This window comes from Columba livia, chromosome 4, assembly GCF_036013475.1.
Source record: "Columba livia isolate bColLiv1 breed racing homer chromosome 4, bColLiv1.pat.W.v2, whole genome shotgun sequence".
NCBI lineage: Eukaryota > Metazoa > Chordata > Aves > Columbiformes > Columbidae > Columba > Columba livia.
In genome coordinates, this window is record NC_088605.1 from 67,432,245 (window position 1) to 67,459,748 (window position 27,504).

Genomic DNA, 27,504 nt, shown 5'->3' on the forward strand with positions numbered 1-27,504 from the left:
AACCCTGGCTTTTCATGTCAAAAGAGGTTTAAGGTGCAAATGTTTTAAAAAAACCCTTATATTCATGGAGCTACTCAGAAGTAGCTTACTTCTTTTCTACATAGTATAATCACAGGGTATTTTATATAGATTGGGAAAGAGCAGATATATTTTCTTAATCCACCACACTTTTAGTGAAAACAGTTAAATGAATTTTTGAGTTCGCTTTCCACTGCTGCAATGGGTACCTTAATTTAAATAAAAATGAAGCTTAAAAAACTTTGGAAACAAAGACTTCTAGACATTTAAAACGATATATTTACTCTCACCACTCTTCTGCCTTTTTGTCTTACCCTTTAGACTCTTTCTCTTTTGGAAGCCAATAGGGGTGTCATGTGATAAAGTGTAGATGACCTTATAAACACATTTTCTAAAATATTTATGTACCTGTGATCTATGTTTGTGTAAAGCTGTGCTTATGTGATTTTTCCATTTCAGCTGTATTCCTTAAACAAAAATGAGCTTTTAGAAGCACCACTGAAAAATTAAAAATATGTATTTGTTGATCTTTCCAGACATATAACTAAAGAAACCTTTATTCTCTCACTTCAGAGCCATCTCTTTGTCTAAAAAAATTAATACAAATATTGGCCTCTGAAGTTCCTCATCATTATTTACCCAAAGCTAATCTTTCCTCTAGTTACAGGATTCATTTCAAGTGCCATATTAATTATCTCACAAAATAAATGCAGGTGCTAAACCCCATTGAAGTCAATAGAGAATCTGAATTCCCAGTCTTAACAAGACATCTTCCTTTGTGGCTAAGGAATTGTTTTTTGGCAGAGAGATTTGTTCATTGCAGTGGGACTTGCACAATCAGGCTACCTCTAGGCTGATGCACCCAGGGAACATTCCTGGACACTGGCACTCGATCCTTGGTGGTGTTGAACACTCAGAACATTGCGCAGTCCTACCTTGTGCCAATGAATGTTCTCCCAAACAATTCCTAAGTGTGGTTCAAAAGTTTAGTGTGGCCAAGAGCCTGTTCCCAATAGGGGAAAAGCCACCCAGTATGGCAAGTTTAAATAGTATGGTGGCAAACTCTTCTCCGACCAGTGACCTTAGTTTTAAAAAGAGCTGTCTGGACACATCTGATTTACTACTGTATATGTTCACCCTATGGTAGTAGAGCCAGGAGAACTGGAGGCACAGAGTTCTTATTCTTCTGCTGTAGCTGATGATTGTAGCTGAGTGCTGAATTAGAGCTACCAGTTTTGCTGTGACACAGCTCATTTCAGAAGTCTCAGACTGAATTAGAGGACTTAAGGACTGTCACTAATTTCCAGACACATCCAGTGCTGTTATTTGGACCATCAACTGAACACATGGATAGCAGGCTCAGTACTTCTCTAACATCTTAAGCCTCCTGAGCTCATTCTGCCCCAGTGGATCTGTAGATGTATAAGAAAGTAAACTTACCATTATGTATGTTGTGTAAGAAGCAAGATGGTATATTCTGCATGTATAGGTTATTTTTATAGAGTATACAATAAATTTTGTGTTCCTTCTTCATGGGATGCACTGTGCAGGTGCTGTGCACTGATTTTCTCTCATTTCTGTTCAAATGGGCTTGTGAATGCTCATGGTGGCTCATAAAAAAACCAAATTCCTCTTGTTTGCATTGCTCCTCATGGTATTTTTTTTTCTTTAGCCTTTGTATTTTTAGGCTTGAAGAATTCATATTTTTTGTCATTGTCCATATAATTGTTATACAATGTCCACAGTTAGTGTCCCCAAACTAATCACTAATCACCAAAACCATAAAGAAAGTATCTGGAAAAACATGTTACCATAGACCTTGCAAAATTTTATGAATATTCTGATTTAAAGAAAAAAATAGTATCTGAGATACTCAGAAGCCTCTTGGATGTTGCATATACACCTGGAGACCATAATGGCCTGGAGAAGCACTCAGGATTTACGAGAGGAGAGTAGCCTGTTGCTTGAAGCCGAGTATCCTGTTTCAAAACACAAACAAACTAAACTGTATATTAGAGTATCCAAATTGGTATTTGCCTATTACTAGAATGTAGTTGTAACCTGAAAAATTATGCTGAAAACCAGCACCCTCTTACTGATTTTTGCCTGCCTTCCTGTATAGTTACAGATGCTTAAGAAGAGCCTGATACTTGTATTTCTAAAATGTCAGAGCTTGCCAGCATATTGAGAGCAAGAAAACCCGCATGCTTTTAAGTCCCAGTATATACTATGGCTGTAGGGGAAAAGGTGTATGAAATTTCTTTTTAGTAACAATAAAGCATTTGTGGTAACATAACTCAGCGACACTAATTTGGTATGTTTGACATAACCAGTCATTGGCAGGTTTTTTAGTTGTGATTAACACAAACATTCTAGACTCATCCAGGAAATACCTTTGTAATTTTTCATACCACTTTGTAATATTTGTCATTGCCAAATTCGTTGCATTTTCTGTAAACAAATCCAGGTGACATGAATATTGATGTCCATAATTAAAGCTGAGTAAGAGTCAGAAAGGAAGAAAATGGCCTCAACTTGCTGTCACTGAAGTAATGACAAAATTCTTAATTTTGGCTGAAAGCGGGGTTGGGACAAAAGGTTGTTTTGTCAGAGCTTATCTTGAGCGGGCAGTATTTGGAGTGCACTGAGTGCACTGTTGTGGTATTGCGCAGTTATTTTGCCATAATCAGCATACTTATCAAATAAAATCCCTTGATAATCGTGTCACTTTTTTTCTTTTTTCTTAATACACCTGTTCTTGAATGGCAAACAAACATTTTAGAAATATTGTAGTTTTCACTGGAGTAAGAGAAGATGTGGAAACACAAAAAAAATCTCAGTTGATATTTCCAAATTCCTTTATTTGTATTATGTCTACAGATGAAACTAAGTGCCAGAAAAGAGACACTGCATCAGACATTAATACTTATACTCCAGCTGCCAAGGAGAAATTTTGTCAGTAGCCTTTAGTAATATTTGGACCAAAAATACATGGATGTGCAGCTTTCAGCATTTTGTACGATGTAGAGTGCAGCTTCTCTCACAGGTCCTCTGTTTCTGGAACAGTGTCAGAATCAGAAGGCTGAATGAACACAACAGGAATATTCTCGGACGTCCATCCTTTAGGAGTCCTATTGAAGGATCTTCTGGTAGCGAGAGGGTTTGCAAGGATCATGAATCTGGGATCATTTAGCATCAGTAGATTATAATCTGGTACCTTGAATTTAACCAACTTTGATGCTCTCTCAAAACCACCAAAGGGAGTGGCAACCCTGTAGATAGTAGAAATAAAAGTGAAACATGAGTTTAAAAAGATCTGTTTTCCTTCCAGGAGCTGAAAAGAACAGAAGCTAGTTTAATTATGCAGATTTGGTACAGTTTCTTGTTTACATTTTCAGGCTTTTGGGGAAAGTACACTGATTGTTTTTCTGGCAAATTCTCTTTAAAATCTTATTTATTTTCCCTTAGATAAAGCCTCCAGCCTTCTTCAAAATTCAAATGCACTGAAAAGCTGAGGGAAGATGTTGCAAGAAAACCTTGTCGTTGGTGAGTCACAGTTGCTGAACTTCTTTTGTTGGTGATGAGTTGATAAGTCTGAAAACATAGTTCAACACATTCTCTCTAGTAGCTAATTAGTTTAGGAAGTTCTCACCCCATTTTCTCCTATCCCCAGTTGCTTGTTCCTCCTGCTACACTACGTTTCAGCTCCATATTGTTGTACCAGTTAGAATATGTGTGGGTTGTGCTGTATAAGCTTGAGTCACTTATGTGATCTGGGTTAAACAAAGACCCTTCAAAACAAAGGAGCATTTTAAAATCCAAATTATTTAAGAAATCTGTTTTATATCATTACACTCAAACAATCGTGGCAAAACAAGTGAGGAGGCAGTAAAGTGTAATGTGAAGCAAGAGGGGAACAGCCAAAGACAACAGGCTCTGGAAAGGAGGGGAATGGGTGAGGACTTCTTACACCAGTTTTGTTTCTGAAGAAAATGTTTGTGTAACTAAACCTTGAAACACTGGCTGAAAGTGACCCCTAGTCTGCAGACAGTATTTTTCACGTTATTTAAATGTAAATGTTCCATCAGGCGATAAGTTATAGAAAGTAAAAGATAAGAAATAGTAAGCAGGAACTGACTGTTACGTGTATTTGCAAACATTTTAGAACAACAGTGTTTCCAAATACCTCCCATGATTATTCTATATTTGAGTTTCTGTCTACTTTTTCCAGACTTCTTTGTATAAGCAAATGTGACTAAAGAGACTATTACATGTGCATTTTGATCAGCTGTATAACTTTGTTTGAATATTTTCTGACCAGGTGAGAGTGTCAGATTTCTAAACTACATATGAACACCTGATTTCTACAAATTGATGTACATGTGGCATGTGAAAAGGAATTTTTGTTGAAATAGAATTTCACCAACAGGTTTTGTGTGTTTGATACAAAACACCAGATCTCCTGGTTTATATTTCCAGTGTTTCCAGGTGTTACAGCAGAAGCCCAGACAAATCAATACCAACAGAAACTAAAATTATTTGAAGATCTGAGTCGGATTTTTAGCAAGACAACTATAGCTAAAACCTAGGGACAGCAAAGTACACAAAAATAGAGGTTAATTCAGCTAAATGAATCCATGACCTAAAAGAAATGGTACTGCTCTGTCATTACACAGATAATTCACTGAATTTCAGTACGAGCAGCATTTGTCAAAGGGGATGGCGTTAACTCCAAAGGGTCAATCCTGTAAGATCATGAAAGTTCTGGGCATGCACACATACTGACAGACGAGTGTGGCTTTGGGTTAAGCTCTAAAACTGTTTCTCAAATGAAGACAAGGCAAGATTTTGCAGCAGCAGCCAGTCTAGCCGTTAAACTCTCTTGAGGTCAAAGGAAATTCTTTATATGAAGTGCCTCTGGTATCAAGCTTTTCTTGTGAGACTGTCTTCTAGGTCACAGTGTCAAATTGGATACTGTATGATACTGATTAAAAATAATTGCTTGGTAATTGGCACAGAGTGAATGTAGTGATCTACATCTTACAGGATAATAACAATTGTTTTAATTGCTGCTCTAATTAAGATATACATTCTCACATTGTTATCATACTTAATTCTTATCAATATGTAAATTAAAGGTATAATCAATGTGAACAGAACAATAATAGCTGTATAAAATGCAAAACAATTTTAAAGTGTAAGACTTCCTCTTTGTAGTATATTTTGGTTTTAAATACAGCATTTTTCTGTAGCTAACAGAAACGGGGGGGGCATTCTGTGGAAATTTAAATCTCTTTTGTGGGGAAAAAAACCCATGTATTCCTATACAAAGTCTGGCCTCAGAGAGTTAGACATTCCTGCATGCTAGGCAGAAGCACATGACGATTGGCATAAAGGAGAGTACAGTAGTGGGCTAATTGATGCTAATTTTCCCTTGCAGCAGCAGTATATTTTTGTGAGCAGTAACTCGTCAGACAACATGGTGTTGTAATGTCCTGTGTTGTGTGCACATCAACTGTATCACTTGAGCTCTGAGTCATTGTATAGAAGCCTAAAACTCATGTGTAAAAAATTCCAGTAGTCATTGCTCATCGTAAGGGCAGAAATGCTGGTTCAGAGCCATAGGAAGTGGCACCAGGAAGTATAAGAGAGTGTTTAATATTCACTTTGTATATTCCTAAAAAGTCGGTGAATGATTTAACAACAGCAGGCACAACCACATTTATTTTTAGCTGTTGTTTTAGCAGGGCTTCTGGTTTTGGAGTTTATTGTTGTTTTTCTTGTTTGTTTTGTTTTGTTTTCCACAATCTTTCTTATTGAACATTGTATTGTCTCAACATAAGAGACTACTTGTAGTTGATTATTTGGGAAAACCTGAAGAAATATTTTAATTGTATTGGATTATCAGCTTCAATTACATAATTTCCAAAAATGTGAGTTTTGTGTTTTAAAATGGGACTACCATTCTTAGAACGTTCTGCTTATTGTTAATTCTGTGCAAAGAGGAGACAGAAGAGCAGAGAACCTGACCCTATAAAATGCTCAGAGCTTCATGATGCAAGAGCTAATGCGTATTTCACAGGGGGTTTTAGGTGCTAAGGAACCAGCTAAACACCCAGCTTCCACGAATCTCACATCACTTCAAGTTAGGCAACCAGAATTCATTTGAGACTCTGGATCTCAGCATTTTTACAATAGAGTTTATAATCCATTAATCGATAAAAGCAGAGCACATTCCAGATGCATGGGATTCCTGTAGTGCTTTTAAACAATAGTCTTTAGGAATTGAGAAAGCTGAGCAATAATTTATCTGGTAGAAGAGGCAGAACTAGTCAGACCTGCTTGTCTTATGTGAGCAAGATGTAGTGCTTTGTATGTCACTCATAATCCAACTTTGACATTTTATCCAGCTCCAAGAAAACAGGTGGAATAAAAGTACTAATTTCATTAATATTACGAACTCCTCAACAAATGTAGATTCATGCTGTCTTTCCCACAGATGATTACTATGTGCTTCCACACTGGTAAAAGAGGCAAGAAAATTTTTCATCAGCAAATAGTGCTTAAATCCTAATAGGAATTAATCTCCAAAAGAAATCAGATGGCATGGCTCTGCAGCATTTCTCTGCTAGCACGGATTCATTTTCATCCATGAGGAAGATGGGTAGTTGTGTCTGAACAATCTGTTCAGAGATTTTTCTCAGAACCCAGTTTCTCTGATCCTACATTCTGTCTAGTGCTATGTGCTGTTAAACCAGTACTAGATGTCTTACAAAAAGCCCTGCCTCAGAAGACAAATGTGCTTGACATTTGTTGCCACCACGTCTTCCTTTATGGACCTGCCAGCATTGAAAGAGTCAAGTCTGCAGGGATCTTATTAGACCCCAACTAATACCCCAATGAATTCAAAAGCTTCTGATTCTGCTGCTGTCATAAATTCTGCACTGCTACATGATATAGAGACCATGAGTCCAGAGACTTAATTGCTCGTAGTGGAAAAAAACCCATCTGAATGATGTTCAGCGTTGAATATACTTTTAAGCCATGCATGTGTGCACCTATTCCAACACATCAGACATCCTAGCTGCTAAAGTTGTGTTGCTTTTGCAGTTGATTGTGTAACAAGGAAAGCTGAAGGGAAACTTGATATGGCCTGTAAAGACTTGAATGCCATTTTAACAGATACCACTGAATGAACTGGGAAGAATGTCAGTCCCATTTCCTTTGGGAGTCCTATGCATCACACTTACTGTTAACCACACCCCCGCCTGACTAATGGTGACTGTACCAGTGTTTTGCAGTAGAATAAACATAAAGGCACTTTGCCGAATGATGAAGCATGATAGAAAGCCTTGACTGATACCCTCACTGATAACAAAATGGTGTCATTATATCACACTTTAATTTGTTTGATACACTATCATTTGCTTTCTCTCCAAGACTGCAATTAAAGAATTCAAGGATGCTGTGACCTAGATGCACAGAATGACTTAGTAGGATCTAGGCACAGAAGTCCAAAGAGATATCTCACCCTATGCGTAAGCCCATAGGCTGTGAAATTCCTGAAATGCCTCATATTTTCCTTGTACAAGTGCTTGTACAGATATGCCTTTATCTTAGATCTACTGGCTGGTGCACCTATCTCATACCAAGGCTCATCCGTGATTCTCTAATTAATAATGTCTTGCCTAAACTTCCGTGCTTGAAAACACACATGATATGCTACTGCAGCAAGCTTTGAGCAAAATAGCATATCACGGCACTTCGACTCAAAATCCATGGCTGTTGGTGTTGAACTTCTGTGTCAGATAATGGTATGTCTGTGACCAGAGCTGTTCTGCAGGAGATTTTGAGATTTGGATTCTCTTCAGCCTGAGGGCATCTCTTTGTAAGCGTGGACCTGACTGCCCCAGCAAATGCCATAACCAGCAAAACTGCTACCCAAAAATAAAAAGTTACTTAGATTAGACAGAGTGGGACTCTTAGCCTAGACATCAGTCTGTACAACTAATAGCAAAAGACTATAAATCCTGCTTTCTGCTCCTAAGTCTCTTTGTTTCCTTTACTGGGTAATAATTAAAGTGCATTTAAAGGTCTGGCAACTCAGATGTGGGCCCTGGTTTCTCTTTCCCCAAGTGAGTTTCTTAAGTGTTCAGCTAGAGAAGGAGGATGTTTACTCCTTCTAACCCAAAGAGGTTTAGTATTTTCTGTACTATGGCACAGGTCTTAATAAGGGAAGTGAAGAATGTTCTTACCTCTTCTGTGGAAGAGCCAGAAACTGGGTTGTTACACCCCTCCTCAGGGCTTGATATTCCTGTCACACATTCTGACTGGCCACATTCTAGGAAAATGCTCTTTCCAAATAAATGAAGCTTATTGTTTATACATATTTTAAAAGAATTTATGTGACCCCTGTTCAGCTGTTGGAAAGGGGAACCTTAATCTAATCCTGACTTGAAGGCATGCAGCCAGAATTAGGTGCAGATGGCCTTAGCAAAGAGAAATTTAAGTCACATTTAGTCTTCACTGTAATATTGTCTGTTGTTTAGCTTGGTATGCAGTGTGCTGGTTTGAATCCCATAATCAGATATCTCACTCTCCTGTGCATTTTTAGGAGTGTAGGTATCTAAGTCATGGCTGTAAAGTCCTCTCCAAGAGGCTAGTATCTTGAATTTCAGTTTTGTGAATTCTCTGTTTCTTTTTGGATCTACTCCTTCTTGCTCGAAAACATAAATCTGAGCATACTGTATCTAACAAACAGCTTTTCTAGGTCCACCAGACATCCTTTAATATTCTTCTGGATGTGGATTTCTTCCATGAGGAGAGTTGTGTTGGATTATATCTGTATGCCTTGTGTTTTGAGTTTACCAGTTTCACAGTCTAGATCTGGATTTATGTGCTGAGTTTTAAGTTTTTATGGCAGTTACAAGAGAGAATATTGACCTTTCCCCTACATGAAATTTGGACTGTGGTGTGCCACAGTTCTGCCATGTCATACATAGAGAAAAACCCTCATAGAAATAAATTGGACAGCTAACAGAATATGGGCCCATGGAGCAGCTAAAAATCCACAAAGAAGCCATCAGATGCCATCTCAATACACACACCCCTGTTAATGGGGCCTCTGTTCCCTGTCTGATCCTGTCTTTCACAGTAATGACTTGCATGCTGGACTCAGAATCTGTCTTGTGAGAGGGAGAACTGATTCTGCCTCTATTCCATGTGTATGTATCTTTGGCAGGTTTTTTTGTTCAGTGGTGTGGTTTTTTTGTTGGTTTGTTTTTCAGTTACAATAACCATAGTACCTAGACTGTGCTGTTACTGTTCCAATGTCAGCAGCTGTGGCACATCTCTCTGAGTTGTATGTGTCACTTTGTCTGCTGAGAAGAGCGTGCCACACAGACTTAATTATTAACATGGTTATGTATTATCTTGCTTTCTTTCTCTTTTCCCCTCTTTCTCTCTCTTTATCTCCCTCAGTCTCTTTCTTTCTCCTTTCCTTTATTTCTCCCTTTCTCCCTTCCTCTCCTTCTCCCTCTCTTTCCTCCACCCTCTTTCTCTCTCCTTCCTTCCTTCCTTCCTTCCTTCCTTCCTTCCTTAATTCATCTTACATACTTGGTTCTAGAATTTAATTTCAGGTCCATACTTCAGAGAGACACTACTTTTTTCCTTAAAGATCTTGTTTGCCACTTCTAATCTGTGTGTTTGTGTGTGTGTGTGTGTGTGTTCATTTTTATGCATATACTTGCAAAGACAGGTGGTAGGCTTTTTTTACAGCTGGTAGAAACATTTCATTTCATAGTAATTTTTCTCTGCACTTTAAAATTCAGCGTCCATTCAGAATTACCTGTTAAAGCTCCTGTAGTCAGGCAGTTCTGGCTTTGCTTCAGGTTTAAAAAGTTTAGGATATAAAGCTTCCAGCAGCTCTGGATCATCCCTAATGGCTTCTATCCAGGGAGACTGATAATACTTTGGCACAGCAGTAGTGTTGAACTTTTCAGGAGGAATTTCTTTCAGTGGTCCAGAATATCCTACAAGGCGATCAAGGTAAAACCATTATAACAATACTTTGCATTTTCTGCTTTCTTACCACCATCCTATGTAACTAGGAAGTAATATACCATCATTTCACAGGTAAAATAAACAATTGGATCAAGTCACTTGGCCAAAGATACGCAGAAGCAGAATGCTGGGAAGAGGGAATTTGTAGCCTTTTAGATAACTGCTCCCAAGTATTCTACCCTCTTTTGAGGCTAAATTTATTTTAGTTTTCTATAAATTTGGTTTTATCACCATAAGCGTTTGTTTGAAGCCAGACTATATCTACGCAGCTTTTGGGCTGAATTAATAAAAAGATTTTTAAAACAGCCTTTTGGTTAAAACTAAGACAATTACATAGTCTTTGGGTGAATTTTTCCAAAAGTATTGAAAAGAGTTAGGATCATAGCCATTATAGTGGAGGTTTTGTTTTTACCTCCACCTTAGGTGCTTTAAAATGTCCTGCCTACTTGGTTCTCTGGTCCTTTTCATTATCTGAAAAAGTGAAGAACCAGTTGTTTTCTCTGCATAATAATCTGAGGATCAGGCTGGGATCAGAATTTTACTAAGTAAGTAAATTCCATATTCAATGTGTTTTCTTCTAAAGCCAAGTACAATATGGCAGGAATAAACTGGGAGTGGAGTGAGGGGTGCACAGAGCCAGACCATAATGTACAAGTTGAAGAATTAAAACCAGCAAGGTAATACCCAATTATATGAGTTATACTATTTGTTTGAAAAACAAGGGAAATTATTCTACCCACTACATCTAGCTCTTTAAATCAATGTTATTTTCTTCTATAAGCTTAAAAGACTTCTGTGGTTTAATATCTACTTATTTTTCCAGAAGTAAACAAAATCTTTTTTTGCCTAAAGAAGGTCTTGAAGATTTCTATCATGTCTTAGCAATGGAAGTCACCTCTGTTTTCATTGTGTTTGACTCATGGATGCACAGTCTCAGTAGTCACTTACAGAGCACCGTTGACCTACTTTACATAGTCTGGAAAAGGTCTGCACAAAACATGCATTGAGTAATTCTGAACAAAGAATGAATTTGTAAAAACCCCAGTCTGCTCATGGATAATTCATAAACAGGAAGAAGTGCTATATCGCTGAATAAATTAATTAAAACAAATTACCCTTCTCTGGTCTTTAAAGAATACAAAATAAGGCCTTCTTGTGGTTCACTGTTTTAAATAAAGAAAACAGTATCCTCACAGTTAAGGACTTAAAAAAGAACAGTTTATACAGCCAGAGGCAAATTCCTTTTTGAGTTGATCTGTAAAGGTTTCTAGCAAAACCTGCAGTGACTTCAGATTCACATTTATGGGTAATTAAACTACAATGGACAACTTTCAGACTGTTGAGTACGGTGTTGCATATTAGAAAGAAAGGTTTGGAAACAAAAAATCACTATATTAATCTGATTTAAAATCTGAGGATCTGTTTCTCAGTGTTTATAAGATCAGTAAATATAGGAGCAGTCTCTCCTGATCTTAATGCATGTTTTCAGTTTAGGGAAAAGTAGTACAAAAGGCATATCAAATCTTAAAAAATGAACAGAAACAATCAAAGAACACTGCTTTACATTTCTGTGAATAATTATCTGACTCAAATTTATTGATTTCTAATACTAAGTCCACTAACAATTTCTTGTTAAAGATACTGTTTTATAAAGAGGTCCTTCCTCTGCTGTGAAATGAGAACTGAGTATATTTAATGTCTGTAAACTCATATATTACCTGGGGCAATGTTGTCAGGATGCGGTGGGCTCCGGGGATCAGGTGTATTAGGAGGTGTCATTGGGGCATGCTGGGGAATTCCTTCAACGCTGAGGCCGTCCATTTTAATACTTGGTATGGGCTCTCCATGCTGCATTCAAATAGAAATAAATGTCATTAACCAAACCAAGATAACAACAAAAAACACACAAACCAACCAACCAACCAGAGGGGGAAAAAAACAAAACCAAACAGCAAAACAGAACACAAGCCTCTTATTCTCTGTTGAGGGTTGGAGTGTGACTCCAATTTATAGCCCAGATATGAGATCCAGGGTATACTATCCAAAGGCCAACCATCCTGGTGTTTGGTAGGCTGTTTGCTAGATCGCATTTCCCAGGCTATGTAGGCAAAAATGAATCATTTTTCAGTGTTAAGAACAGTATCCCAGCACAATTTTAAATGTCTGTATCACAAGTCTGTGAATACTATATTGAAAGTATTGGAGGTGGTGCGAGCTATGATAGATCAGCAAGTCTCCTGAAGCCTCCTAACAATCCAACTGATTTGTCTGACCTTTTCCTACATTTGGGATATTGAAATATCGATGTGCAGTCTACAGAGTTCATCTCATCTGCTACTCACACCAGCCACCACAACCTCTACCTGTGCTTGTGGACTCTGTGGTTCACAGCAAAGGCCAGATCTGGTCACTTTGGCAGAGTGGCCCCTAACGTGTTCCTTAGGTCACTAGGCATCAGGAGCTGTTATGTGCCAGACAGAGCAGCCTTGCTAACCAAAGATTCAAGAAATCTGGCAAATTTGAGCCATTTGAGTTTCAAAGCACTGATTCTTCAAAGCTTCTCTTCCCATATTAGTTGAAAACTCACTGCGTTTGTTTAATTGCTTTTGCTTGGGATTTTCTTTTCCTTTATTTATAATAGAAATAACAAATTCAGTACAGATCACTTTCTGGAGATTAACGATATGCTGTTATTTTCCACCCTCCTATCAGGTCATCAGTTCTGAGGAAACATCCAAAGGCTTAATCATTGTTGCATAAATATAGAGTTAGAGTCTCATAAGAAGTCAGTATCTTATTTTAGCTATGACACATAGGCTAAAAGCAATTTAAATATAGACTGGTTTATAGTAAGAGTTTCTTAAAGTAGGAAAGCAAACAAATAATACTTGCTTAACCTTGAAACAAAAAAAGATCAAGGCAGTATGTTTTGTAGCCATCCTGAAGTATGTTAGAGAGATTAATTTGGCAGCCAGAATCATAAAGATGATGAAGACACCACCAGTGGTGGCTAAATAGGCATTTAAGAGACAGGAACAGAAACCAAAGAGGCTTCATTACTTCCCATGGCAGAACATCATACTGACTCTACTGCACTTGTAGTCTGTGTTTTTGTAGGAAGAAGTAGACTAGAGGGAACTGATCTGTCAGACTGAACTGGATACAGAAATTCTGATGAGATTGGTGGTGTGCTCAGAATTTATCTGGATACCTTCTAACACTCAATAGAAGGAGAGATTGGAGGGACAGTATTCATAGATAGGCTTCTGAATCATAGTGTTTTAATAATAGTTTTAGGTGTTCAATAGAGCTATGCAGATTTTTTATATGGGATTTCTTTTGTGCAGATTTATTTTTAAAAGGCAGATTTATCAAAACTCAAACATGATTTCATTTAATCCCTGTGTAATTTGATTTCTATTGAATGAGTGATGAAGAGAAGTTTGAAATATCTGCACCATAACAAATTAAAAGTAAATTTTTTCTTCTGTGGCATGGGGCATTAAGACATACTTTTCTTCCCAAGTAAAGTTCATTTTTTTTATTTGGGAAATGTAAATGTCAGAGAATTGCAAACCTTTACAGCCAACGGAGCATAGAAAATTCCTTCTTCAATAAGAGAAAAAAATGTTTTAGAGATTTCAGCTGTGATATTGGAAATATTGAATTCAGCTTCCATAACAGCCTCTCTGAATGTTGTGAAATCCATCAACATTTTGGTTAGCATGGACAACAGCAGATTGCAAATGCTTCTTCTATTATCTACTCCCAAAGCCTCTATATGAGATGCAACTAGACAAAAAGTTTCCTTAGAGTCAACAAATTGCATTCATTTTTTTTCTGATTAATTTATAAGCGTGTGTGTTTTCTTTAGTAAAATGCAACATAACATGAGTAAGCCCTTTGGTGTTTTGCTGTTCTGATTAATACATTATTTGTTTCCTGTTTATACTGAAACAAACTTTAGATTACATCACTACAACACATTACATGTAGTTACGATTTTTCTTATCCCAAGAAAAGATTCAGGAAGAATTGAGTCAAAATCTTTGTATCAATTCTATAGGAGTTGGATGCTAACACAATCATAGCACCAGCTATGCAATGATTAGTTGTAAAAGCTTCAGGGAAAGGGAATTGCTGTTCTAAAGAAATATTTCCTAGCTTGAATAATAATAACAAAGTTCTGTAGCATCTTATCATCTTCAAAGCAACTTAAAAGTACTGGGACAAATTCTGCCTCTTTAGTCATGTACCTTCATATCTGAAATCAGTGGGGATGCATACATGTGACTGGGAAGCAGAATTTAATACAATACTGGAATTAGAGGGACTGTCTACATGCTGTATTAGACTGGGCGTAGAGTATTCATGTTCAGATAGTTCAACCTCACAGCTGGCTGGAGAGTTAGGTAAAATTTGTGAATGTTGTTGTCCCTGTTTTCAGATATTAAGCAAAAGGTTTAAATATTTTGCAAAGGCCACAGATGAGACGAATGCCAGGTGCATTTAGTTCCTGCCATGAGGATTGGCAGGGTATCACTAACGCTTTAACCCAATTCCTGAATGACTAGTTCAAAGAATAATTGTCTTTTGGTGATGAGCTTCATCCTTTCTCTCCTTGTTGAGACAGGCAGGCCAGAGATGTATTAGTGCCCTTTTGCTACCTGGAAATCACATTGAGACCACAAACCTATTTTAATAATTATACTTACTAGTTGCATGAAGCAGACTTTTATTTCTTGCAGCCTTTGAATAACATTAACTAGTTAATTTTCAATAGCCAACGAGCCAATTATTACAGGATAAGCACTCTGATCACTAGTAACCTGAATCAGTTTGAATTAGAACAGTTTGAATCTGACATCTTTAAGTGTTGAAGTCTTCAGATACTTTGTCTGTAGGAGCTCAATAAAATACAAATGGCTCACTTCATATTAGCCTCATTCTACTACAAGATTTTGGTTTTATTCTTCCTGAAACTACAAATAAATCATGCACAATGTGTGTCATGAGCACCAAGAGAACCCCAGGCTAGTCTCACTTTTCCATTAATAAGTTTTTACAGAATACTTACATTTCTTGGCTTGTTTGCTACATAATGATAATTTTCGTACGTGTATTTGTCAGATCTCCGCTGACGTCTCTTGAAGAGTCTTGCACCTCTGTTGCTGAGTGTTGATAGTTCCTCTACCATTATATCTCTGGGGGTGCTGACCTTTTTTCCAAGGTTTAAGCTGGGTGAAACTGCAATACAACGGATAAATACATACCTCTGTTTTTCTTAAATGCCTGATATTGCATACCCTACACCTGAAATCCAACATGTTAATGCATACTTATCTAACACAACATAGTTTTGGACGGTGTTAGTGAAATTAATAATTCTTCCAAAATTTTGGAGCAGAGTATTGAACACCATGAACCTGCTCTTTTTTTTTTTTTTAAGATGCTAAGCACCCCAAGCTCCAAATTTACTTGTTGAATGGCATTCAGCTACTATGAAAATCAGATCTGTAATTTCCTACACACTGTCTTAATAGCAAACTGGTAAAAACTGGCTTCTGCTGAAACCAGGAACAAAATTCCATCAGACCCCAGTTTTCCCAAATCAAACCTTCAGCTTTGTGTGTACTGCATTGGATAGATAAGCAGGTAACCATTTTTAAAGACACCTACCAGTTTATTTTTGCTTATAAACATTTTATTTACACTTATTATTTAATATTTTGCTTGCTTTTGAAATCCAGGGCATGTTTTGTACTTTGAGAAAAGTTTACATTAGAAAGTCTGTATTAAATAGTATTTTTTAAGCTGTTTTTAAAGAAGCTTTCAAAATACGGCTCAAGGTGTTGAAAATTAGAGCCTTAACAAAGAATTACAATATGCATCTAGGAACTGGTACATTTAGAACATTTTCTTTTTTGTTCTCTCTAAGAGGAAACTGAATTACTAGGTGCAATACTATTTTATTCACTGCTTGGGAAAAAATTCTATCTTTGTCTTTAATTTAGTGACCTCCTGGGGCATTTGAAAATGAAGATGCACAAGCAGGGGAAGGGGAGATCAATTTGGTCTGTAAATGGGGGACTCTCAATATCAGAGATTCTACTGGTCACCTTTGTGGTAATATTCTGGAAACTGGGATGCTGATGGCAATCAGCAAACTGTTGATTAGTGACTGAACTCTCTCACTAGATGCCCTCAACCTATAGATAAAGCTTATACCTCAGATTGTAGTAACTTCAACACTGAACAAACTGCTTTCTACTAATTTATTTCTGCTTAGAAGGTAGTAGAATGTAACAAATATAACAATAAGCAGATCACAGAGTAAGAACAGAATTTTTAAGAAAACAATTCCTATTGCCACTTAATATTTATCATTTTATTAATTGAAATTGTTCTCCTCAGTTGTGCATAAGCTTCAGCATGAAAAATAGGAAGATGCAGTGTGCTTTGAGGATTATGTCAATGGTCTGGTGTTTTTCTTTGATCAACTTATTCAAAGTCACATTCTATTCTTTCTTTAAGAAGACATTCTATTCTTCACATATTCTTATGGTCTACAGGATTTAAATTCTGATCTTTGACATACATTTTAATGCATTAAAATGAAACGAAAGCAAATTATATGTAAGACACTGTATCTTGCTTCCAGAATAAGCACACAAGAAGCACATAAATTAACTGCAGAAAGTACCTAATGTCAAAGTTAATATTGCATGTGACAGGGGGGAAGTTATTTTTATTTTCAGAGTTTCACTTTGAGTACATGGCATGTTCAACATGGCCTATGTCTCCTAGTAACTTTATGTTGGAAAAACAATGTGGTTTACTGACAGGTAGGAAAACTTAGTTGAGACAAGTACATTAAATATTTAGCCTAAACTGTTTAGACAAACCTTTTCCTTGTAGTAAATCAAATGAGTTTGTGGGCCCTGGAGTGCATCACTGTTCATCCTCTTCTGTTCATGCTGGTTTCAGTTGAAGTTTTGCAATTGATTTAGCTGGAGCAGGAGCAAGCTAACTGTATTAGGAGCTAGAGCATGCACCTCTACTTTAAAAATAGTATACACAAAGAATCCTAACACTGTCCTGTTATTTAAGAGGTAACTACAAAACTGGGAGTTCTTAACGTGGAAGAAAATGACTCAGCTTGCCCAATGCAGCTGTATCAGTGACAGATAGTAGCAGGGGTTTGGCTCTGTGGTTGAGATAATTACCCTAGTTATTGGCCCATGGCCTGAAATCTTGACCCACGAGTCATATTTTGATTTTGTCATTTCTTGAGATCACTCCAGGGGTATGGACTGTTGGATGGTTTTATATGAGTAAGGAGTAAGAAATCTACCCATCAAATTAGCAACATTTTCACGCAGAAAAAGCTTTATTGTACACAGAGTGGGTAGTATGTACATCTTCAGAGACTACGGTGCCAAGGTGATCTCTGTCCAAACCACTCAGTATTCTTCTGGGACACGCCGGATGTTAACTATTTTTGGCCTTGCTGTTCCCTTACATGTGTACCGTTCTTGTTAATGTTAACTGAAGGCTCCAACGTACTTTGTAACCCACAGTTGTGTATTATTCTGTATCCAGGCAGCATCCCAAAAACTTAGGTGTGAAGTTCATTTGAATCCCTTGCCAACTAAAATCTAATCATCTGTCTAGTTTTATGATGTGTCTATGGATTGTTTCAGTGTCAGTGCAGGAGAGGTGATGAAGAATGAGAAAAGGAGGACATTTAGAGGATGACAGAAAGCAAACATCAATGTCATAAATGGACATTGTAAACTAACACTGGAAGTTTAATTCATAGTTTAATCCAAATCTTAACCTTTTATCTTAATTTCTCTATTTGTTCCTGCTAAGTCCAGTGCATAAAATCACAGCCGACTCTATTTAAATATGATTTATATAGTTCCTCCTGCATTCATTGCAGATTCTCCCTTTAATCCTCCAGTTTTCGATCTTCTAAATACCTTCATCTAGATTATAAATTTTAATAATGAATATCAGACAGCCTGTTTGTTGTATTATCAGAGATAAAATTTTTGTAGCTGTATCATGAAAGATAGTTAATCGTGTAGCTACTGAAGAATGCATTTAAGAAATCATATAGAACTATAGATATTTAAGTGTAATGGAAGGCTAGCCTGAGGAACTCCAAGGGCTTCCTTAAACATGTATATACATACATCTTTACCTTAACCAAGTAGCCTTAGAAATGTTATGATTAATCCAGTCTGCTAGTGGAAAACCAAGGGGTTGGGGAAATCACTACAACCACACGCCGGTTTACTACTACAGTCTCTCCTTCTAGACCATAAGAGGGTTTACTTTTGTCTATTCTTGCAGCATTTTATGACACATAGAACATCTCCAAAACACAGTCATGTCCCACACGCCAACAGGAGATGCGAACTTTCAGTCATTACCAACCTTGCCTAAATCTAGGACACTGACAAAAACTTGGCTGATTTTGTATCTTATCAACTGTTTCTGCTATGAATATCTTTTAAAAAGGAATTTGAGATTCACTGTTTTCCTGCAAGTGTTACAATAAAAAAGGGCTGAAATAAAAACGCAGTAGGTATGCTCTCTGGCTGTCATTCCAAACTACTGGGGCTTGCATTACAGAGTCTTCTGTTACTGTTTACCTCCATTAACTATGGAGAGTTTCATGGGTCCGTGAGACTGGCTGAAAAAGTACATTTAATTTTTATGTAATTACCAGGTACAGGACCTTCATTAATAATATTAATGCAAACTCCAGAAAGACAGCAGTTAGCCTGCCAGATACAGATCTCAGATTAAGCTTGTTGAATTAACAATTAGGGGGAAAAAAAATAATAGAGCTGAATTCAGTAATATAAAATACAGATTTCTTTTTGATTTTTCCAAGAGTTGTTCAGATTTGGTTCAAATCACTTTGTGCGATTACAACTTTGGTTATCCTTCTGTTTCTTAACTGGTTTCACTGAGCTTGCACAGTTACGTATTTCAGACTTTCATCACACCCAGTTCATTAAATGTCATATTTTTTATAACATTTAAATATTCCAGGCATTCAAAGAAGATGCAAAAGTAGAATGTACACTTAAGGAGCTGGTATGGCTTTAGTGGCCACCTATCACAGCATATCTTGTAGGATAAACTGTTATATCTATGTGTATGGATATAAACTTGACAGCAAATCTGATAATAAATAATAAAGGACAGATGATGTGAGGCAAATGCCAAGCATCAGCACAGATTATCCATTAACTCCAATGATTTCAGGGGCTGTATGCTAGATTTATTGACATTGCTGTCAATATTATCAACATTTACTATGTCAAATGTTCCAAACACATGAAAAGCCATTTTTTTAAACCTTTGGGTCTACAGTAACAAACAAAACAAAACAAACAAAACCCAAACAACAACAAACAAAACAAAACAAACAACAACAACAAAAAAGCAAACAAAGAAAGAAAGAAACAAAAAAGTTGTAATGAAATCTGTAAGGGCAGACTGGCTTTCACTTAAGTGTGTGTTCGGTGGAGAACAGAAAAAGGAAGGAGGTATTTGCTTAGGAATAGAAACTACAGGAAAAAAAAAGGAAATATCAGGAGTAGGACCAGGCACTGAAACTTGTAGCTTCTTTTTCTGAAAACCTTATGTGTCTTGTCCTGCTCTTCCTGCCATCAAAATGGCCAGTGATTGAGTACAGAAACCATCCACAGATTCTTTGGAACAAAAGCCCACAAGAAAGATTTACAATACTGGAATTTAATATGCAGTGTTTTATCCTATGTGAGTGGTATGATTTTCATAAATTCTAAATATTGATGGATCTCCCTGGTTTTTCAGTGAGGCTTGTGAGGTGCTTATCACTTTAAAAAACTGATCTTTGATGTAGATGGTAAACAAGTTTCACAGGACTGGAAGGGTCTCCAAAAGCATCCAGCATATACCTAATGGAAGCCAAGCAGATTTGTATTCTTAACTGAGTTAATTGCTGCTTAAGGTGTCACACTAGAACTGTAATTTTAAGAATCTGTTTTAGAAAATCAAACTACCTTCTTGTAAGTGTCTGCGTTTTCATCAGTGCAACAACAGAAGAGTAAGATTTCTGTATATCAGATTAATTGGTGGCTGTGCGTTAGAGAAATTTGCCAAATGCTAGTAAAATTTGTTAGTTACAAAGGAAGCTTGAGAGGAAGGTACAGAGATGTAAACAATTGTTTCAAAATTTTTTATCATTCATACAAAATGCAGCGTGAAACAGAGCTAAAAAAGAGGATACAGAGCAGCGTGTTTCTTACATGATAGCCTTTTGAATGGAATGAAGTCATGTTATTAACCCCAAATAATATTCAGAAAGGCTATCCTAGCAGAATGTACATCAGCTGTTAGATTACTTCATTCCTCCACAGCAGTTGTTCATCTGAAAATAGCTTTCAAATGAAAAGAGGCAACTACAAAAGGATTAGTTACCATAGGCAGCATGATACTCCCACAAGATTATTTATGGCAAAACACCCATAGACAAAGCTGTAAGAGAGTTAAACTCTATGATTAAAAAATATATTAGGGAGGGCTAGAGGACATTGCATATACAGTAAGCTGTGTACAGCGCTATACCATTTCTTTGTATTTCATCCATAATGGCTGATGCTTGTTGTTTCCTCTCTTTGACCATGGCAGAATGTGATAACATTGTGATTTTCTGATACGATTTTTCCTTGCTGAAAAAAAACAACACATTTTTACATTGTTGAGCTAGCTTGCACAATTCAGCTAACTTTAATTTCTAATAGCCTGTTTAGAATGGCTGAATAGTGAATTTAGTTATTTCTGATTTAGAAACATTGTGCTGTTAGTCGTGCAAAAAGCACTGGCAGTTTTTGCTTGCAGACAGATGCTAGGAAATGCTCTGATGGATAGATGATTCGAAGGAATGAACTTTGAGTTGGCTACATAAATTCTGTAGCAAAATCAGTGTCAATAGTCTAGGCCTTCTCACACCTACACATTATATTAAAAAGATGTAAAGTCATAACTAGTATTTTAATTACATCTTGATTTATTATTTCAGACATGCTATAATTGACATTTCTTAATCTAATAAAGAATTTGAGGAATTAAATGAGATGCTCTGGCATCTTTAAAGAAAGCGCATTTCTGACTAGGTAAAAAATGAAACATATTTTTAGTTGCAGAGTCAAGAGGTTACATAAATGTCTTTAATATGACAGCTTGTAGGACAGACAATGTCAAAATATTTCAGGAAACAATACACTTACCCTACTGTTTTGTTGTGCAGAAAAAAGCACTCTCAACCCCTTAGTTGAAGCTTCAGGAGTTAGTTACGTTTAGGGATGACCTGCCTGGTCCAGGATGGTTTCTACCCTTCTGCTTGGGTCTGCATGGTACCTAGTACCGAGACAAACTGGGGGCTGATCCTCTTCAAAGAGGCTGGCATCCAGCTGACATCAACTAGTTAAATATAGAATCAAACACTCCAGCCACTCATATCTTCCTGGCGAAAGAAGAGAACAGAAAAGATTCAACTGCACCCACAACAAAAAGAGTTTATATCCCTCTCAGAACTTATTAGAAGATTTAATTGAATGCTCCCCTCATACTCATACAGATCATCTCCTCATCACCTCTGAAAATAATAATCTCTGTGTTACAACCAGGAAAGAGACATTTAAAAATAAGGTGTTAAATATATAAATGTGCAAGACTATACCAGATGAGAATGGCATGAGCTAATCCCTTAGTGAAAGATGACACCGTGTTTCAATAGTAGCTGATGGCTAAAGTCAGGGGCAGATGACTGATACACGAAGTCTGTTCTGAAAAATAACTGAGAAAAGTTTCAGTATTATATGTGGTAGGGAGTAATTTCTCAACAAGCACAGACCTTGCAAACTGTTATTCAAAGTCTCTTCACGTTCTTTGTGCATTAGGAACAGAAACCTGCAGTAATTTGAACCTTAGTAATATTCAACATTCCAGGATACTGTTGTATCAGTTTATTGAAGAAATGCATGATGTGTTCAGCACAAATATTTTGTGACAGCAACTAACTTCAGACAGAAAGAAACAGTGGCAGAAGGAAGTGTTCCCCCTTACTATCCTGTCTGAATGAAGCTGTCTGAATTGTGGAGCAGTAAAGGAAGATGAAGCTTCTGAATATCGGATTCAGATTTGGGAGGTTTCTTTTTCTTATGGAAAAATATGGTCCTGTTTGGCTTGGAGGATTGATCAGAAAATTGCTTGGAAGGTACAGAGATGCTTGATACAGTGCACTAAAAGTCTACCCGTCCAACTGAAAAATGGCATTATTTTTTCATCAAGCTTTCTGTTCCTAGGCTTAGCTCTACAAGACATTTTTCTGAGGTCCTAGACATCTCTGTCCCAAAGAGGTGTTCATTTTCATCCTTGCAATCAGAATTTACCTGCTATTGTTACTCATTGGTAATTCTTTTCTAGTTTTTGTACTTGGGTCAGCCACTTTGAAAAGTACCAGCAAGCATGGTCCAAGTCTTGGTTAAATCTTATCTATTCAACTAAAGGCCAAGACTGTTCTGTGATTCAGCCCCAAGCTGCCAAGCGAGACTGAAGGGGAGTCTGGCAAGGGTTCCTGCTACTCAGTATTTTCAGTGATGAATTAGAGAATGTCACTTAAATGCCAACCTAGGAAAATTATAAGTGATCTGGAGGGAAGAACTTGAATGTTAAATTAACTTGATGAACTGGAAAAAAAAAAAAAAGAAAATAATAAGAACAAAATCAAATCAAATTCAGTAAAACCACATCCAAGTGAAGGTGGACACTCATGATAACAATCTCTTAACATGTAAAATGACTCTCCAATCTTGTTCACAAAGTTTGGAATAAGAAGTATTCAGCTAATTTTATATTATAAGTATAGATGCAATATTAGGAAGAACTTTCTGTCTTGGAGAATAGCTGGTGTTGGACCACATCACTCACCGATGTTGTGGAAAGAATCTTCTTGGCAATTTTTAAAAGCAGGTAGTTCAGACATCCTGGTCCTGCCTCAGGACATGGGTATGAACTTGATGACTTTAGATTTCACTTTTAGCCTTAAGTTTTGTATAATTCACATGGAAACAGATACTCCCTAGATAGGAGTAACAATTATTTAGCAATCCCCTGGGTGACCTATTGGAATTGATAACTGGAATTAGCTTCTATTTTTGCAGTTTTATTTCCAGCACTTAGTAAATCCAGGAGCTCCTGTTTGGCCTTCAGAAAGGGACAGTACTCACAGATTTCAGTTACACACATATGTTTTGTTTGTGTTTTAAGATTTTCGCAAGCTTTCACTTATGCATCCAGGACTTGCTTCTGATTGTGTTTGTGATATTTTATTATCTGAACAATGGAAATAGAATAATATCAGATGTTACATTTGGTGGCTCTGAGAAAAAATGTGAAGACAAACACTGAGATGTTTGGAAGTTTTGTGAATTCAACCTACTTATTTGTGATATTTGTGTACAAGTCCAAGTGTTTGTGGCAATATATGCAGTTCAGCAAAGTGCTTCTCATTAGAGTTTTAGGAATGTTTTTAGTACTTTTGTTTATTTTGAGACAATTTTCTATTTTATGTATTATCATTTACTGCATTGTTGGACTTCAAAAGTATATTTTATTCCAGACGAAAAGTGTGACAGCAATTTACAGATGACACAACTTGGAACTTTACAGGCAGATATTTCTCTCTGTAAATTTAATCATTTAGAAGTTGAACTTTAAAACACTTTGTAAGATGACTATCCTAGAATTTAATTTACTACTTACTAGTGTATCAAGATTTTGTGACTGACTTAAATAGAAATAAGCATATGTCACTGCAGTAAAGAATGTTTAACTGTCATAGTTGCAAAACCAGAACTGATCCTGTCGAATGCTTTTATAATGCTCAAAGGAATTCAGGGCCCCATAAAATATACAAAGTTGCTAAAACATCACATATATGTATACATGACTAATAGAATGTCCATAATAAAGAATAAATGTTGAGGAAGGTGAAAGAATTACAGTACCATGCTACCTCATAACAAAATCCAACCTCACATTTCAATGAGAAGTATTGGTTAGCAAGTAGCGATCTAGGATGATTAAGCCTGCAAACAGGGACACCATTTACCTGCCATTTCTCTTTGACCAAGGAAGACTTTCCTTTTTATTGCCTGTTCCAGCTCCTTGTGGGATCCTTCCCACCACACTGCTTCCTCTGAATTGCATAATTGACCAGAAAGGAGGCCCAGGCTGGCAAGTGGGAAAAGTCTGAACTGCATACAGTCATCCAGTTTTGTAACTCATTTCTCCCTCATTTTCTCTCCTTTTCAGTCCTTTTCTTTGCTTCTTGTCTCTTCTCTTCAACATGGAAAAGAATGAGTTACTGTAGTTTTATCTCAAAACCAACCTAATCTAGAGGCAATTTAAGTGTTGAATAATGCCTGAATTCTTAGCAGGTGCTTAAATTCATCCTGAGACTGTGACTGCCATATGTGCTTAATTTTATGGCATGAATTTAGATCAATGGACTATTCAGGGTATTAAAGTTAATATATGTATAATGTCTTATTCATAGTGTGAGTGAAATCAAGAGGTTCAGGGATTAGATATGTCTGTTTGTAAAAAAGGGGGTTGTGGTTACTACACAAGAACAAAGTCGCTGCTCAGTTAGTGGCAACTGACTTTTCTTTATACCTTTTAGCTTTAGACAGCTATTTACAGGTATAACGGTCACTGTGAAATACCTGACTGGAGCCAAAGAATAAATCAGGCAGAGGGTAAACTGCCAACAGTTGTGTTTTGTTTTGTTTTGTTTTTGAATTAAACTGCTCCTTAGGTTAATAAAGCATCACAAAAACAAGGGATGCAGGAGTTTCCCTCCTGAAGAAAAGTTCCACTCTCTTCTCTTGCAGTATTTAATTTCAGTAGTAGTCACAATAGAAGTATTGAATTTTTTAAGTACAGACAAGTGGACAATGTTGCAGCCAAATTCACCTCACAATGGATTTCCATGTGTCTATAGGACTTGTTTAGTTTGTGCTAAAATCAGATTATGTGTATGTAACAAAGAAATGAATGTGAGTAGAGAAAAAAATATTGTTTCATTTGCCAAGCTATGAGTTGCTAAAGAAAGCCTGTATTTTAATGTATTTCCTAATATATTTCCTAATATTTTAATATATTTGTATTTAATATATTTGCTAAAAGACAGTCCTAAAGAGGACTGTCACATTTTCTGTCACAGGTCATTCCAACTCGTATTTTTGCCTCTAATGCATTGAAAAATTTTCTTTGTTGGTTCTCTCACCTTCAGGGAAATCTGAAGACATGTTTCTCCCAAATTTGGTGTGATTTAACTGAATGAATGTTGTTCCTGACAGTAGTAGATAGGCTTGTTATGTCTTTGTAAAAGTTAAATCCCGAAGAAGACAGACCTACAGTCCTGCTTTTACTTAAATCTGAAGTTGAGCTAACCTAAACCTCCCACAGGTGTTGCAAATGAACTAAATCCTGTTATTGTTATAAATTTTCACAAAATGCTTCTTATATTCCAACAATGGCAGTATAGGGTTCCCTATGTTCACTTCTAAATTCAAATTCATCTGAATGAAAAAATTGTAGAGTTATCTAGAACATACTTCCCTGTCACGGTTGAGATGGACAAACGACATAGACCAAGTTCCTTTTATGTACAAATAGCAATCTTCATTTATTGCCACAAACGCCTTTTTATGTAGTCTTTACCAGCTCAAGTGTCTTATTGCTATTGGTTACAAGTTGCAGTAGTAACATCTCATTGGCTAATTTTGCTATCATCAAGGTTACTCTTTTACTCCCTTCTCTCTCACAGGTACACCTTAATACCTCTGGATACTCCTTTACTCCCATCTTTCTCACGGGTAGACCTTAATATCTTCAAGGCTAATCTCTGTTCCTATGCCCTCCGTCAGGGAATCAACGGACCCACCGTAGTCCCCCACACTTCTCTGTCTATGAAAAGTGTGCAAAAACATTTTAATGAATGTGTCCAGTTTTAAGTTTGCTTAGGGAAAAAAAAAATCATTGTTTTTTAAGCTGAAAAATCAAGTATTTTCACTTCAGTTATGTGCTGGATTGATAGTTTCTCTGTAGCTACATTGGACAAACTGGTAAGAGATCAATATATTTGAGGTATTGATATAATGTATTCAAGAATGTATGATGTATTCGATACATTATGTATTTTCAAAATACAGGGTGTTTTAAAAAGGTGGTCCAAAATCGAAATCATTATATCTTTGAAACTGGGTCCATCTTTTTGAAACACCCTGTATTGTTAGTGTTGTCTTTCTGTTCAAGATGCAATTATTATCACTCTTTTACTGGAATCCATAGGAAGGCGTTCTGAGATTAAGTATTCTCATTATCTTCAAGTTTTTTTAAAGAAAATGATATGGTTCATTTTGTATGATTTACATTTGCCGCATCACATCTAGTAACAATGTACATAGCAAGCTTGCAACCTCCTACCCCCTTCATTCACCACCCCCCCACCCCAACCCCCCCCGCAAAGAAAAATGACCTGAAGGAAGACAACAGGTAAATGTTGTCCTTGTTCACAGGCTCACAGGCTGGCTTAATCATCCTAGTTTGCCACGTGTCATTGAAAAGCATGGCTTGATAGTTATTATAAGTCTCTGGAGACTGTGGTCCACATTTGACTGAAGTTAAATGATCTGTAATGATAGGTACAAGAGGCAAAGAACATTGTCCAACAGCATTTTTTTGATGCTGTGGCACCCTTCTGCATTTAAGACAGATACACTAGAAATACATTTTCTGTGTAGACGTCATGATGAAACGGGGCTTCATTTTTTCCTGGAGGCATAACATCACCTCTGGCACTTAATGAGAATGCTGCAATTGCCTCAGCAGCCCCAGGGATGCTGTGGTACTGCTGGGGTGGCTGTAGTTCAGTCTACAAGAACAACTGATTAGGGGTGACTTCTTAAGGTTTATCACTTATAGTTGGCTCACATTTTCATGCTTTATTTCCAGTCTTTGAGAGTTGAAAGACTGTCATTACAAAAAACAAACAAAAAAACAAAAAAAAAGGAAGCTGAGATTGTGATTTAATCCCAAGAACTAAGGCCACAAGTACAGGCCTGTACTGTCAAAGACTTATACAGAGCCAGCAGCTGGCCAGAAAGCTTTAATTTAGTATTTGTGTTTTCTGATCATCACTAGTTGAAAACTCATTCATTTCTGTGGGTGGTCCACTGCACTGTGAGGCTGACATATTGCTTTTTTTTTTCATCCAAAGGATAGAAGCTTCTCACTAATTATAACAGCATTACAGTTAGACATAGTGTCACAAGCATGTATTGTACTTAC

The 27,504-nt window shown here is 36.8% G+C and overlaps 1 protein-coding gene across 2 annotated transcripts; it reads right to left on the bottom strand.

The window, feature by feature from the left end:
* Positions 1–2,858: 2,858 nt before the first annotated feature.
* MYOZ2 (myozenin 2) lies at positions 2,859–21,549 on the bottom strand. Of its 2 annotated transcripts, XM_005510655.3 has the most exons (6): positions 21,375–21,546; positions 20,713–20,816; positions 15,158–15,327; positions 11,799–11,928; positions 9,866–10,049; positions 2,859–3,290 (listed from the first exon to the last, which is right to left on the bottom strand). In XM_005510655.3, exons 2-6 carry the CDS (start codon positions 20,786–20,788, stop codon positions 3,059–3,061), a joined length of 792 nt encoding a protein of 263 aa, XP_005510712.1. In that variant the 5' UTR covers positions 20,789–20,816; positions 21,375–21,546; the 3' UTR covers positions 2,859–3,058. The 2 variants fall into 2 exon arrangements, with proteins under 2 accessions (XP_005510712.1, XP_021154290.1); XM_021298615.2 differs by lacking the exon at positions 20,713–20,816 and having other exon boundaries at positions 21,375–21,549.
* Between the last annotated feature and the right edge of the window lie 5,955 nt (positions 21,550–27,504).